This window comes from Gracilinanus agilis, chromosome 2 (assembly GCF_016433145.1).
Source record: "Gracilinanus agilis isolate LMUSP501 chromosome 2, AgileGrace, whole genome shotgun sequence".
Classification (NCBI taxonomy): Eukaryota; Metazoa; Chordata; class Mammalia; order Didelphimorphia; family Didelphidae; genus Gracilinanus; species Gracilinanus agilis.
The window spans coordinates 685,637,889-685,650,783 of NC_058131.1; the positions used below are offsets into that span (position 1 = coordinate 685,637,889).

Below are 12,895 nucleotides of genomic sequence, written 5' to 3' on the forward strand. Positions count from 1 at the left end.
TTCCTGATACATGCCCCCTCCACATGTCCAGTCCCCTCCCTGTAACCATGCTGCTCCCCATGCCTGCCACAGATGGGTTTGTTTGGGTTCTTTCAGAGCAAAGGCCAAGTTTCCTCTTTCTTATATGTACATATGTACTCCTCCTCCTCCTCTTCTTCCTCCTCCTCAGTGGTATTACAGAGTAGCCACTAAGGACTGACTCCTCAGAAGCTAGATATTGGGAAGATAACTGCCTCAAAAAAGAAAAGAGTGGGACATGGAGAAGAAGGCTCAGGTGGTCCTAGAAGTCTGATGCCCAAAGGTGAGAGAGGTCAGTGTCCTGATATTCTCTGTTCCAGTCACACTACCTCTGTGTTATTGTTTTCAGTTCTGGGTCACATTTTAGGAATGGCAATGATAAACTTGAGCATTTGAGATTTCTTCTGGATACTCTGCTCTCTGGTATGCTAGGTGGTGCCATGGATAGAGCTCTGGACCTGGAGGTAGGAAGGGCAGAGTTAAAATTTGGGCTCAGACTAGCTGTATGACCCTGTACAAGCCATTTCACCCATTTGCTTCAGTTTCTTCCACTTTAAAATGAGGCTAATAACAGCACCTACCTCATAGGATTATTGAGGAGATCACAGGAGAGAATATTTTTAAAGCACTTACCACCCTGCCTGGCACATAGTAGGTGCTATATAAATGCTTATTCCCTTCCTTTCATATTAATAATTATTCTTAACCCTCTTGTAATTGATACTTTCTATTTTGATGAATTTGTAATTTCCTTGTTTTGGGTATTTTTGACATAGTTTGCAAGTACATTTTTACCTTTTTCTTCAATATGAGTTTTTGTCAATGATTCCCCCTAAAATTCTTCATTGGAGTTCTACCCAATGGTCTAGAAGTCCTCCTTTGGCCTTTTAGAATATTAGTACTACTGATATATCCCTTAGACTTTCTCTCTCTGACTGATTTTTTTTAATCTTTTTTTTTTTTCTGGGAGGAAGAGGGAGGTTATATGGAATGGAAGGAGGGAAAATCTTGTTACATATATATTTCTAATTTGGCAATCATGTGGAAATAATACAAATGAAGGCTTGATAGTGATAAAAGAGAAAGAAGGGAGATCAAAGAGAAATAATGAGATAAGGCAAAAGGAAACAGGGGATGAAAGACAGTGGCAGATTCAGTTCTCTTGTTAGATAAACTACTCTTATCGCTATATGTTTGAACTGTCTTAGAACTTTTATTACTAACCTTTCATAATAATTGAAGGAATTTTAACTTTTCAACTAATATTTATCCTTAAATTTTCTGAAGTTCACCTTGAAAAGGAATAGTTAGATCAGCTTCCTATTAAGGAAAAATACCAGAACAATCTTTCCCTAGGGGCCAAAACTAACCCTTGGGTCTGAAGTTTTCTGCTCTCATAATTTACCCAACCATTCACTCATCCGCATATAAAGCAATATAAGGGATGTACGGATAAAACTTTTATTCGTAGTAGTGTTTTAAGTCGTTCTGTTTTAGGAGACATCATTGAGAAAACTCTGTTAGCTTTATACTGAATGAATTTGTGCCTTTTTGCAATTCAGATAAATTTACTGGGTTAAATAAAATTGTCTTATCAAAGTTGGTGTTTCCTCCTTTTTTTTTTTTTTTTTTTTTTTTGTCATATGTAGCCCAGGGGTGGTTCCTTCTGGAGAAGAGACTACACTTCTGGATTCAGAGGGATCCCAGTTTCATTCTAAAGGCAGATTGGGGCTGATCCTAAGATCCTTTTCCTCATTTCTGACTTATTTTGCCCCCATTTCAGTGTGAAAACAGGGTAAATCTCTGTCATATTTAAGTCTGGAGTATGTCTGGTGTCTCTTGAAAAGAGGTTGCTTCTAGAGAAGGTACTCAGTGTATGAGATAGATAATTAGGTTATATGTGTATGAGTATCATTTATTTCCTTCTACACAAAATAAATATCTAAAATACCAAACCTAAGTGTGCATTAACAAAACATAAAATCATATTCCATATGTATGTATATACAATTATGCTCACAGAAAGTATGAGTTTGCTTTTGTTGAATTCTCTTGGAAGTTATGCTTTTTTTTCTCTGAGATGTTTTGGAGTTGAAGAAAGCACTTTCTACTAACAATTGACACCACCTCTGGAATAGTTGAGCTTCAGAGTTCTCTTAAAATATCAACTGAATTGTTCATTAGTCATCCCTCACTCTCATTATGTGACTTGAGCCATCTTTTCAGCTATTCATTTATTTGAGGCTATCCTTTTTTTTCCTTACCCCCTCTTTAAAATAAAAAAAAAAGTCATAAGCACAATAATACCTTTCTCATTACCTTTCAGGCAATTGTATAATTGGTAATAGATTCTCTCATAGAAAACCTTTCATGAAAGTCTTCCTGTACCTGTCCCATTTTCAACAAAAATACCTTTACTAGAGAGGTAAATCACTTGAGAGATGCAAAAGTAAGTTTTCAGCCTTTCAGTTACCTTTCTCAGTAGCACGTCTTCCCTTCCAATATCTTTAGAATCAACCCCTTGCCTGGTTTCAATGCAGTTTCACACTAGGCTTTCAAACAATGTCATTTCCTCTTCCATACTTCCCTCTTTTTTATGGGATGCTCTTCAGCTTCCAATGTTCTTTGCTTCAAGATTGTGATTTAAGTTTTCAATCATTGATTTCCTTGGCAGTCAAACATTTCTGTTTGGCAAACAAATCAGTTCTGGCCAAGGGGATGTGTAGATTTTTGCCTTCTCCTTGTGGCAATTGCTTTATGTTATTTAACTTTCCACAGAATGTGAGTGAAAGTTTGTGGGGATGCTTTTTCTTGCTCCCTTTCCTATTTGTCAGCATGAATAGCTCACTTGACTAACTCTAGTGAGAATCACGGTTTCATGGCCTCTTCTTTTCCTCTTTGTATATGCCCTGTGATTTGATGCTATTTTGATCTTTGATCTGCTGTGTACACAGTTGATTTTGAAATTACTCTAATATCTCTAAACAGTTTCCTACAAGTTGAGATAGTCAAATTTTTGGTAACATTCAGTTCTCATCATGCTCTATTATCAAAGAAAGTATTTATTATCTATAGGTATGATGTTTCTGTGACATGTAGGTGGCAAAACCTTTGGCCTCTTTCATTTCTAGATCATCAACTATGTTTTCGCTATGTTGTCACCATCTTTCTAAGCTCTGACTTCCTTTGTGTTGAAGTCATTGAGAATTAACATAGATCTAAATTTGTTTGTGGAATCTTACTGGGTTTTTTGTAGCTTTCTCTGCCTTCTCTCTTCTATCACAGTAGGTATTGATGCATCAATAAGTTCATTTTTGTGGCAGTCTTCTTGTCCATATTGAGCAAGACATTCCCTCTCTCTAAAGTTTTGTAGAAATAATTTGTAATAATCTCTTTCCTATCCTTCTTATTCCTTCCCCTATTCTTATCTTTCTTTTCATCCTTTTTTCTAAAGTTTTGTAGAAACAGTTATGTCTCTTTAGAGATTTTTGTAGGATATTTTAGAAGTCTAGAGTTTTGTAAAATGATGTTTCCCTTAAATTACAATACCTTTTTCTCTCCAGCATGCCATGTTATGATCAATTTTTAAGAAATTAATGGGCATTGTCTTATATATTAAAAAATAATATCACCCACAGTTCTCATGATCTTATTAAGATCTCATATATGAATTGCAATTACTTTAAAAAATATTCTAAATATACTTTCCATTTCAGAAACTATATATTTGAAATATACTTTATTCATTTCCTTCTTTATGAAGAAGATATTTAAACAAATTTTTACATAGTAATTTTCCTCAACTCTTCTGCCTTTTGGGGATATATCTTTGTGACTGGGTTACAACATATCTCAAAGACAAAATAGCTTTGTTGACCTCACTGATGATGTTGTCAACAATGGATATTTCAGTAATGCCAAATCCTGTAAGGGAGATGCTTGAGGTTTTTTAAAAATTTAAATTAGTTATGTCCATTTCCAGTATCTTGGAACATGTAGGAAGATACCAGAGTTTGCAGCTTACACGAACCAGTTGGGTAAGATAGTATTTGTTAAAGACTTTCCCCACAGTTTAATAGTTTTATAGTATATGAACTAGAGTCTTTCATAATGTTATCTTTAAGGGACAGCAGGGGGAGGTTAATATAGATGTGTCTGTGTGTGTGTGTATATATATTACATACATAAATTACATATATATGTATGTAATCTGTTGATCTATTGTGAAAACATGATTTCACCCCCTGCCCAATGATATAGATCAATGCCATCAATCTTTTTATTAAGAGGAGCTACTTTTCTTTTCCCTAAAAACTTGAGATCACCGAGGGTTGGGGTGATAATTGTCTTACTAACAGGAAAAGTGTTATCAAATGGGTCAATGAAATGGGAAAGAGATGCTGCTGCCATTTTGAGTAGTGTCTTCAGTAGTCATGAAAATTATTGATCGAGCCTAGAAATTCTGCAGAAATAAGAAAACTTCTAAGAAACTTAGAGCTCAGTGACAAAGTATAGTTAACTGAAGTTAGCTATATTTTAGTATTTTGAACTCCAGGTTATAGGCAACTTTGGAACAAATTTTGTACTTCATAGCTTAGAAGTATAATTAATGTGCTAATTTTCTCATTTTATGAAGCTTGAACATTCCAGGTCTTCTGAGTTGTTTATCTCTTAGTGTTCCATGAAAAGTCAACTTTTTATTGGTCATTTTATTATTAAAATTATTCACTGAAACTAAAGAAATGTTTTTCCTTAAAAGACTGTTATGAATAAAAAATTTCTTAAGTGAATAAATATCTAGATCTACTATGAAACATTACTGGAATCATGTCAAAGATAAATTTAATATTAAAATGCTTTGTTTTCAGTTTATTTCTGTTTTGAAAATGGTAAAATATTTTAGTCGTCTTTCCCACCCCAACCCCTGCCATGGCAGGAATGTGCAATTAAAAAAATGAAATTTATATTATGCAGATATTTTTGTAGTTAGCTTCTTGAGGGCAGGATTTTTTTGCTTTTGTTTTTATTATTTTACCCCAAGCACCTAAAATAAGGTCTTACATGTAGTAAGTAGATTAAGTAGCAAGTAGATACTTGTTGAATTTAATTATTTTAAATATTAATACAATACAGTCACATTTAATTTTATTCATTACCCTATGGGATTAATTTTACTTGACAGGTATGGATAGTTCTTTTATGATTGAGGATTAGCATTTATGACTTTAATAATGACCAAGGTACTATATTAATTTATTCTTTTTCCCATAGATATTTGATTGATATGAGAGAGAGGGTATTTTTGTATGTTATTGAAACAGATATCAATGAGACCCTAGCTAAACCCAGTTTCAGATAGCACGGATAACTATAAACTTGAATTACATATTTACTTCCTAGCGTCTAACCCACATTTGTAGTATAAAACCTAGAATTTTTAGATTATATTTTCCTAAGGAAAGAGGAAAAAAGAATTTCTTTCTGATAACTGCTAAAACATAAGAAATATCCCTAATTTTATTGCCTTAATAATAGTATTCATAAAAATCCAATACAGCCAATATTTATTGAGTGCCTTTTAGATGAAGGGCATATTGGGTAAAGTCTCTGTCTTTTAGGAGCTAAAAGTCTTCTGAGAACACCACCATCTCAAAAGCTTTATCAAAAGTTACATTGCACTGTGTTGATATCTGACAAATTCTTAGGAGTGTGTTACCTTATGGTTCTACAGTTTTATATTTTTCACAATATTTTTATAGACATTTTTATTTTATGCTTCTAACAATCCCTAAGAATTACATAGATTTCTATCATTATCTCTCCTTTTTAAATTAAGACCTTAGTTATAGAGAGCTTAAGTGATTTGCCAAGGTTACACAGCTAATTTTGGGAGAGAACTCAGACTAGTCTTCTGACTTCCAAGTTTGGTGCTCTTTCATCTAATGACAAAACACAACCTTCATGAGACTTCCAACCCTCTTCCTCTTTCTGCCTCTCTTTCTCCTCCAAATATATTTCTAGACTTATTCTAGATGACTACTCACCTATGGTATTTCTTTGGTGTAAACCCCCTTCATCAATGAAGATCAGAAGCAATTAAGCATTTTATAGCCTTAGAGGGGTCCTGGGCACTGAGAGGTATGTTAAAATGCTTTGCCTAGGATCAAAATATGCGTCTGATGGAGACTCAAATCCAAGTCTTCCTGATTCTGAGACTGGCTCTCTAACCATTATGCTATGCCTAACTTAGCTTGTAAAATTGAATGATAATCAGACGCTAAAAAGACTTTGTTGTTTTTTTTTTAAATTCAATTTTATTTTTTGTTCCAATTTTCTCCCTCCCTCCTTTTTTTCCCTCTCCCCACTGAGAAAGTAAGAAAAAGAAAATCTATTACAAATACACATGATTTTGCAAAACAGATTTCCACATTAACCAGGTTCTCTTTCTTCCTAAAAAAAAGGAAAAATAAAAATAAAATAGGCTTTAATCTGAACTCTTGAGTCCATCAGCTCTCCACCTGGAGATACAGATAGTATGTTTCATCATGATTCCTTTGGAATAGTGATTGGTAATTCTATTGATCAGAATTCCCAAGTCTTTCAAAGTTTATCATCTTTACAATGTTATTATCTGAATTGTTCTTCTGGTTCTGCCCACTTCATTCTGTATTAATTCATACAGTGTTCCCAGATTTTTCCATAGTCTGGAAGGTTCTATAGTAGTTCTGCTATATGGTTTGATGTGTTATTTATACTAGTAATTTAATTTTGTTATGTATTTCATGCAGCTACATATTAATACAGTGGTCTTCACCCCTTCCCACTATATAGATGAGAGACATTTTCTTAGAAATGAAAAGGCAATTGTAATGATTTTTTGTAATACACAGTGATAGAAAAAATTAGGTATTTGAAATTGACTAAAAAATTTAAAACATCCTACAAATATTAAACCAGTAAAATCCATTAGTTTACTTTTAAGATGATATAGAAGCCCTAAAAAAATATGTAGGCATATGGCTGCCTATACAGATAGTTCCAAGACCATTGGAATGATATTAACATTCTATGTGTGGGTTTTAGATTGCTTCATGGTTTCTTTCAATGATAAATTTAAAAGTCATGAATATATTCGAGGGCCACTCTTAAGAAACAACTATAGTGATTGTGAAATTCTAGTTGACTCAATTCTGAATTCCACAGACAAAAACTTGACTGTATGGATTCAGTGCCAGAAAATCTAAAAGCCTCTTCTGTATGTTTGCCACCATAGTGCCTGGAATGCAGTGCCCTCACTGTGGGTAGGGCAGGGCCATTGTATTATTTGTCAAATTGCAAAAAGGTAGCTGCAGCTCAGAGTACCACTATTGCAGTATTTCCTAGGAGCACTCAGGATGTAAAATTAGTTTCTCTTTAGCAGAATCTAAGAATTCGTGCCATTGAAGTGTATTATGTGTATAGTTTTTGTTTCAAGACCTTCCTTAGTGTGCCCTAACCAAAGAATGTTTACAGTAGGTCTTATAGTATTAGAAAAATAGAAAATCCCTCCAACTTCAAATCCAAAAAACTCCAACCCCACAAAGAAAACTTGACTGGAAATTGGAGCCAGAAAATTAATTTAACAGCTATTTCCAAAAGTCAGTTATCCAGCCCCTTTACTTATCTAAAAAATATGGTAGAGGGTCAGGAGAAAAATAGGAAAGGTCTTTGTTCCTTTAAAGACAGGTCACAGAATCCTGGCACTAGAATCTAGGTACTCGATAGGGAGAAGCAGTCACTCAGAATTCAAGGGTAGCATATTAGAAGGGAATGTTGTAATTACCAGTGACAGTTCTTCTGAAATAAGATTCATTAAATTGACCAGGAAAAGGAAGGGTGGGATAGGGGTAACGAGTGGACAAAAGTATAAAGTGGAGACACAAGAATTCATCTAGAGAACTAGGATCATTTCAGGAACAAGTCTTAATTAGACTTGAGATATTGCTGTATTGAAATTTATTTGTTGACTCTTACCTATTAAGATTGTGATCAGAAAACCAGTTTTATTTTACAAAATATTTTTATCAAAAATGACTTAAAAGGAGGCAGCCAAGTGGCTCCATGGATTGAGCCAGGCCTGGTGATGGGAGATCCTGGATTCAAATCTGGCCTCTGATACTTCTTAGCCGTATGACCCTGTGCAAGTCACTTAAGACTCATTACCTACTCCTTATCACTCTTCTGCCTTGGAACCAGTGTTTGGTATTGATTTTAAGACAGAAGGCAAGGGTTAAAAAAATAGATTAAGGGCTTCAAAAATGTTTGGACACTTTTGGACACTTAGAAGATTATGACATTCACCTTTTTGGAAAGCCATTTTTGTTAAAAAGGTCATTTCCCAACCATAAAAGAGAAATGTCTCCCTATAATCCTTAACATCTGACATAATTATAGCCAACGTTTCTAATAACTATAACAAAGGTTATATTTGATGTGGTTATCAGCTTTTTACATAGTTCATTCAATGTGAAATTTTTAGCTTTCTTTAAGAACTACCTAAGTACATTTGTAGACTTTTTTCATGTCTTTCCCCATTAATGGTACAGTAAATATAATTCTCATTTTTATATCACTTTAAGCTTTTTTATTGCAAATGCTCCTAAGCATCCTGTGTTATCACAGTGGTGGTGCCATAGGGCATAAAACATAGGACCTGACAATCAAGAAGACCTAAATTCAAATCTGACTCACTAGTTATTTAATCTATCTATTTCCTAACTGTAAAATTGAGATAATAATAGAACCTATTTTACAGAGTTGTTGTGAGGATCAAATGAGAAAAGGTTTGTTTAAAAAAAATCTGTAGCACAATGCCTAGCATATAATGTAAATGCTTATTCCCCTTCTCCATTCAGTAGGATTTATGGGATACAATGAGGGATTGTGAAAAGTGTGCTGGACCTGGGATCAAGAGAGACCAGTTTCAAATCATAGATAATCTCTAAAATCCCCAGTGATTCTGTGTGTTAGAATGAAATTTATGCATATTGTAAATATGCCTGCCCTAGCAGAGTAGCTGCCTATTGGTAGAAATCTAACTTGTAAATCACCAGCTCATTTTGGAAGAAATCAGCAAGAACCATTAATTCTCATTAGAGATATTCACACATTAATTGACATGAGTCAGTTAATACAAAAGGTATACTAAAGTAGTGTGGAACTACTGGGAAGAACTCTGGATTTGGCACCTAAAACTTTGGGTAGGAACTTTGACTTTGCTACTTACAGCAATAGAACCTTGAGCTCTCAACTTGAGGCCTTTCTGGTCTCAGTTTCCTCTGTTCAGAGTTAAGCAGTTTGGATTAGACAAAGTACTTCCAAAACTTTTTGTCAATTCTATATACTTTGATCCTATGCTCCTTAGGTTAGGTGCACTTCACTATTGATCAACTATAAAATTTTAAAGTAATGATTAATGGGCTTTCCAAATTAATTTTTAAAAGGTGATGAAAATAAAATAAAAGGCATATCCTTTAACCATTGTGCCTGCTCAAAAGAAGCAATGGGGAGGGGACAGCTGGGTGGCTCAGTGGATTGAGAGCCAGGCCTAGAGACAGGAGTCCTGGGTTCAAATCCGGCTTCAGACACTTCCCACCTATGTGACCTTAGGCAAATCACTTGACTCCCATTGTCTAGCCCTTACCATTCTTCTGCCTTGAAAACAATACATAGTATTGATTCCAAGACAGAAGATAAGGGTTAAAAAAAAAAAAAGCAATGGAAAAAAAAATAGAAAGGGTTCAGATATCTTTCTAAATTATCTGAATTTGTCTACCTGAAGATTCTGTCCCAGTGACAGACAGTTCAGGGATATGTTCTGAATTCCTAAAGGCATGGTCCTGGAAATAATCATTAATAATATTCAGCCTTCATATTTGTGGTACATCTTTTCCTGTTTTGTTCCAATTTTATCAAAATTGTAGAGCACAAAACACTGGAAGTGTACCATTTTTTTAAACTGTCCTTTAAATAATCATCAATTTAATTCCTGCTGCAATTTTGACCACTCTCTAGTTGCTTTATAAATATTTGGTGAGGAGATAACATTTTATTTCTTTTCATAATCACAGAATTATTTGAAAATAAAAAGAAAATAAGCTAGGCTTATAACATTTCCCTAGTCTTAACTTACTTTGTAAACAAAATTATACTTGTGAGTGCCATTGACTTTCTATTCATTTGTAGTTTAGTATGTTTTATACTATATGCATTATGTTTTGGTTTCATCAATGAGCTGAGTAATAAAAAAGAATAAAAGAAGTTTAAAATATTACAGAAAAACTTACTCATTCAACACTATACAGTAACAGCCCCAGGCAAAATAAAATTGTGTGGTACTATTAAGGAAATCTTTATTTTTGGTATTTTTTATGCTCAACATGTAAGGGCCATTCTGTTCATTATGAAGAAGAGCCAGCCCATGTTCTAGCCCTCTTCTTTTGACCTCCTCCCATCCTTTATTGTGCCTCATTCCTTCAGCACTCTGCCTTTGGTTTGGCTAGGTCAGGGATATATGGCAGAAGACCAGTTGTCTTGGAGTCATTAAATATGCTGATGTGAAGTAAACAATGACACTGCTGTTGATAACTTTGAAGTGCTATATATTCCAAGTTGAAATCATATTCTATTAAAAGCAATGACTGCACATTAGAACACTTGCCTTCCTACTCAGGAAGTACCATATAAATTATTACTTTGATATTACCACCTACAAAGGAGGTAATATTCTCTTGGGGATTCTCATTTGAGAACTTCATCTGTATAGTCACCTCCTTGATCATTCAAGGGTGCTTCTTCTTGTTCTCCTAGATTACCTCCCTTTTCCTTCTTGATTTATTTGGAGACATATTTACTGCTCATTCCGTTGGGACATGGGAAGGGGAAAAAGGTAAAATTCAAATTGTTCTCTTTTGCCAAAGATTGGCAGCTCTATATATTTTTTAAGTTTTCTCTTAGAATCAATATTAGGTATTGGTTCCAAGGCAGAAGAGCAGTAAGGGGTAGGCAATGGCAATTAAGTGAATTTACCAGGTCACACTGTTAAGAATTGTTCTGAGGGCAGATTTGAACTAGGACCTCCCATCTTTAGGTCTGGCTCTTTATGTACTGAGCCACCTAGTTGCCTGTAGCAGTTCTATTTTAAAAATGGAAAGTCTGATGAAGTAGATGGCTACAAGAAAGTTTTAGACTTGCTTGCTAATTTCACTAATGCTTTCTTCTTGTTTCTTTTTCTCTTGGACAGAATGATGGGAATTGCACACAAGATATTCAGATATCATTGCCGTCAAGTCCAGAACCAGAACCAGAGGATAGGGATCAGATATATAAGGTACAGTGAGTAGGACAATTCTGTTTGTTTTAACTCTCATTCTAATGGTAGAATTGGAAGAGACCTCAGGTCTAGTGCTCTCACCGGAACAAAAATCTCTGACAAGTGATGGTGTGGTCCAGTGATGGTGAACCTATGGCATAGGTGCCAAAAATGGCACGCAGAGTGCTCTCTGTGCCCACCCCGGTCATTACTAAAAAGACAGAGGGACTCAGGCGGAACTGCTCCCCCTCCATTGTGCCTGGGGGGCTCACAGGACGGGGGCAGAGGGCTCGAACCATTCCCTTCCCCCTCACTGTGCTCTCTGAGGACATTCCTCACTTCACTCACCCCTATACCCAGCAGCCCAATGGGAGTGCTTCCTCCCTCCCCTATGGTGGGGTAAAGTGTGTGGGGGGCAGGGCACACCCAGCATATAGAGGCAGGAAGGCACGTGGTCTCTGTGGGGGTGGGGGCAGGGCCCAGCACTCCATTTCTAACAGGTTCGCCATCACTGGTGTACACCCCTTGCTTTAACATCTCCAGTGAGAACAGACCCATTATCTCATGAAAGTAATGCCCAATTTACATTTACTTTTGGATAGTTCTATGTTAAGTTTCTTTTTATAGAAAATTTAGCTTTGTTTCTTTATAACTTAGTCTTCCCTCTAGTATCAAGCCAAACAAATTGAACCTCTTTTTCATATGTTATATACTTAGATACAGTAGAGCATATTGCCTGTCCTCTACCCCAGCGAGCCTTCTCTTCAAGCTCCACATCCCCACGTCCTTCAGCTTAACCTTATGTAGCAAGATCTCAAGGGGCTCCACACCATTTTGTTTGCCTTGTTCTGAATGTGCTTCAACCTGTCATTGTCCTTTCTGAAATGTGCCCAGAATAGAATACAGTACTACAGAGATAGTCTGATGAGAACAGAGGACAGAGAGACATATGTGTCCCCAGCCTTAGGAATGCTCTGCCTCCTTAATGCAGCCCAAATGATACTACAATAGCTTTGATTGTTATTATATGACACTTTTGACTTATTGAGCTTTTAGCCCTTTGAAACTTCCCAGATTTTTTTCAGATTAACTTTTGGCTAGATGTGCTTTTCCTTCTTGTTTAAAGAAACTTTTTTATTTTTCCGAAGCTGGACAAAGAAGCCAAACTTAAATCTAAAATTTATTCTTTTAGTGTTTGATTTTCATAAATGTAAAATTGCATTTACTTATAAATTAGCTTTTTTTCGAAAGATAGGACCAGATAAGTTTAATTAGTACTTTATTTCTCAGTTCTGATTTCTTTTTTTTCTCATACACCCTTTTCTAGTTTAATTCTTCATGTACATTGTATAATTTGTTACACTATTACATACAGTTCCCTCTTCCATAAAGGGAGGAAAAAAACAAAACTCTCCCAGTTCGTAAGGAACTCTCAGTGAATGAAAAAAGGATCAGGTATAGCACTTTGGATATATATATATATATATATATATATATATATATATATATATATATATATATATATAT

At 35.1% G+C, this 12,895-nt stretch overlaps 1 protein-coding gene across 3 annotated transcripts in view; it reads left to right on the top strand.

Annotated features, from left to right (window-relative positions):
* The window catches only part of CCSER2 (coiled-coil serine rich protein 2), a 109,399-nt gene that overhangs the window by 58,826 nt on the left and 37,678 nt on the right, over positions 1-12,895 (top strand). For all 3 annotated transcript variants that reach the window (XM_044659153.1, XM_044659155.1, XM_044659154.1), the window contains exon 6: positions 11,300-11,386. In XM_044659153.1, coding sequence (XP_044515088.1) covers positions 11,300-11,386 — 87 coding nt within the window. The remainder of the gene's footprint in view (positions 1-11,299; positions 11,387-12,895) is intronic.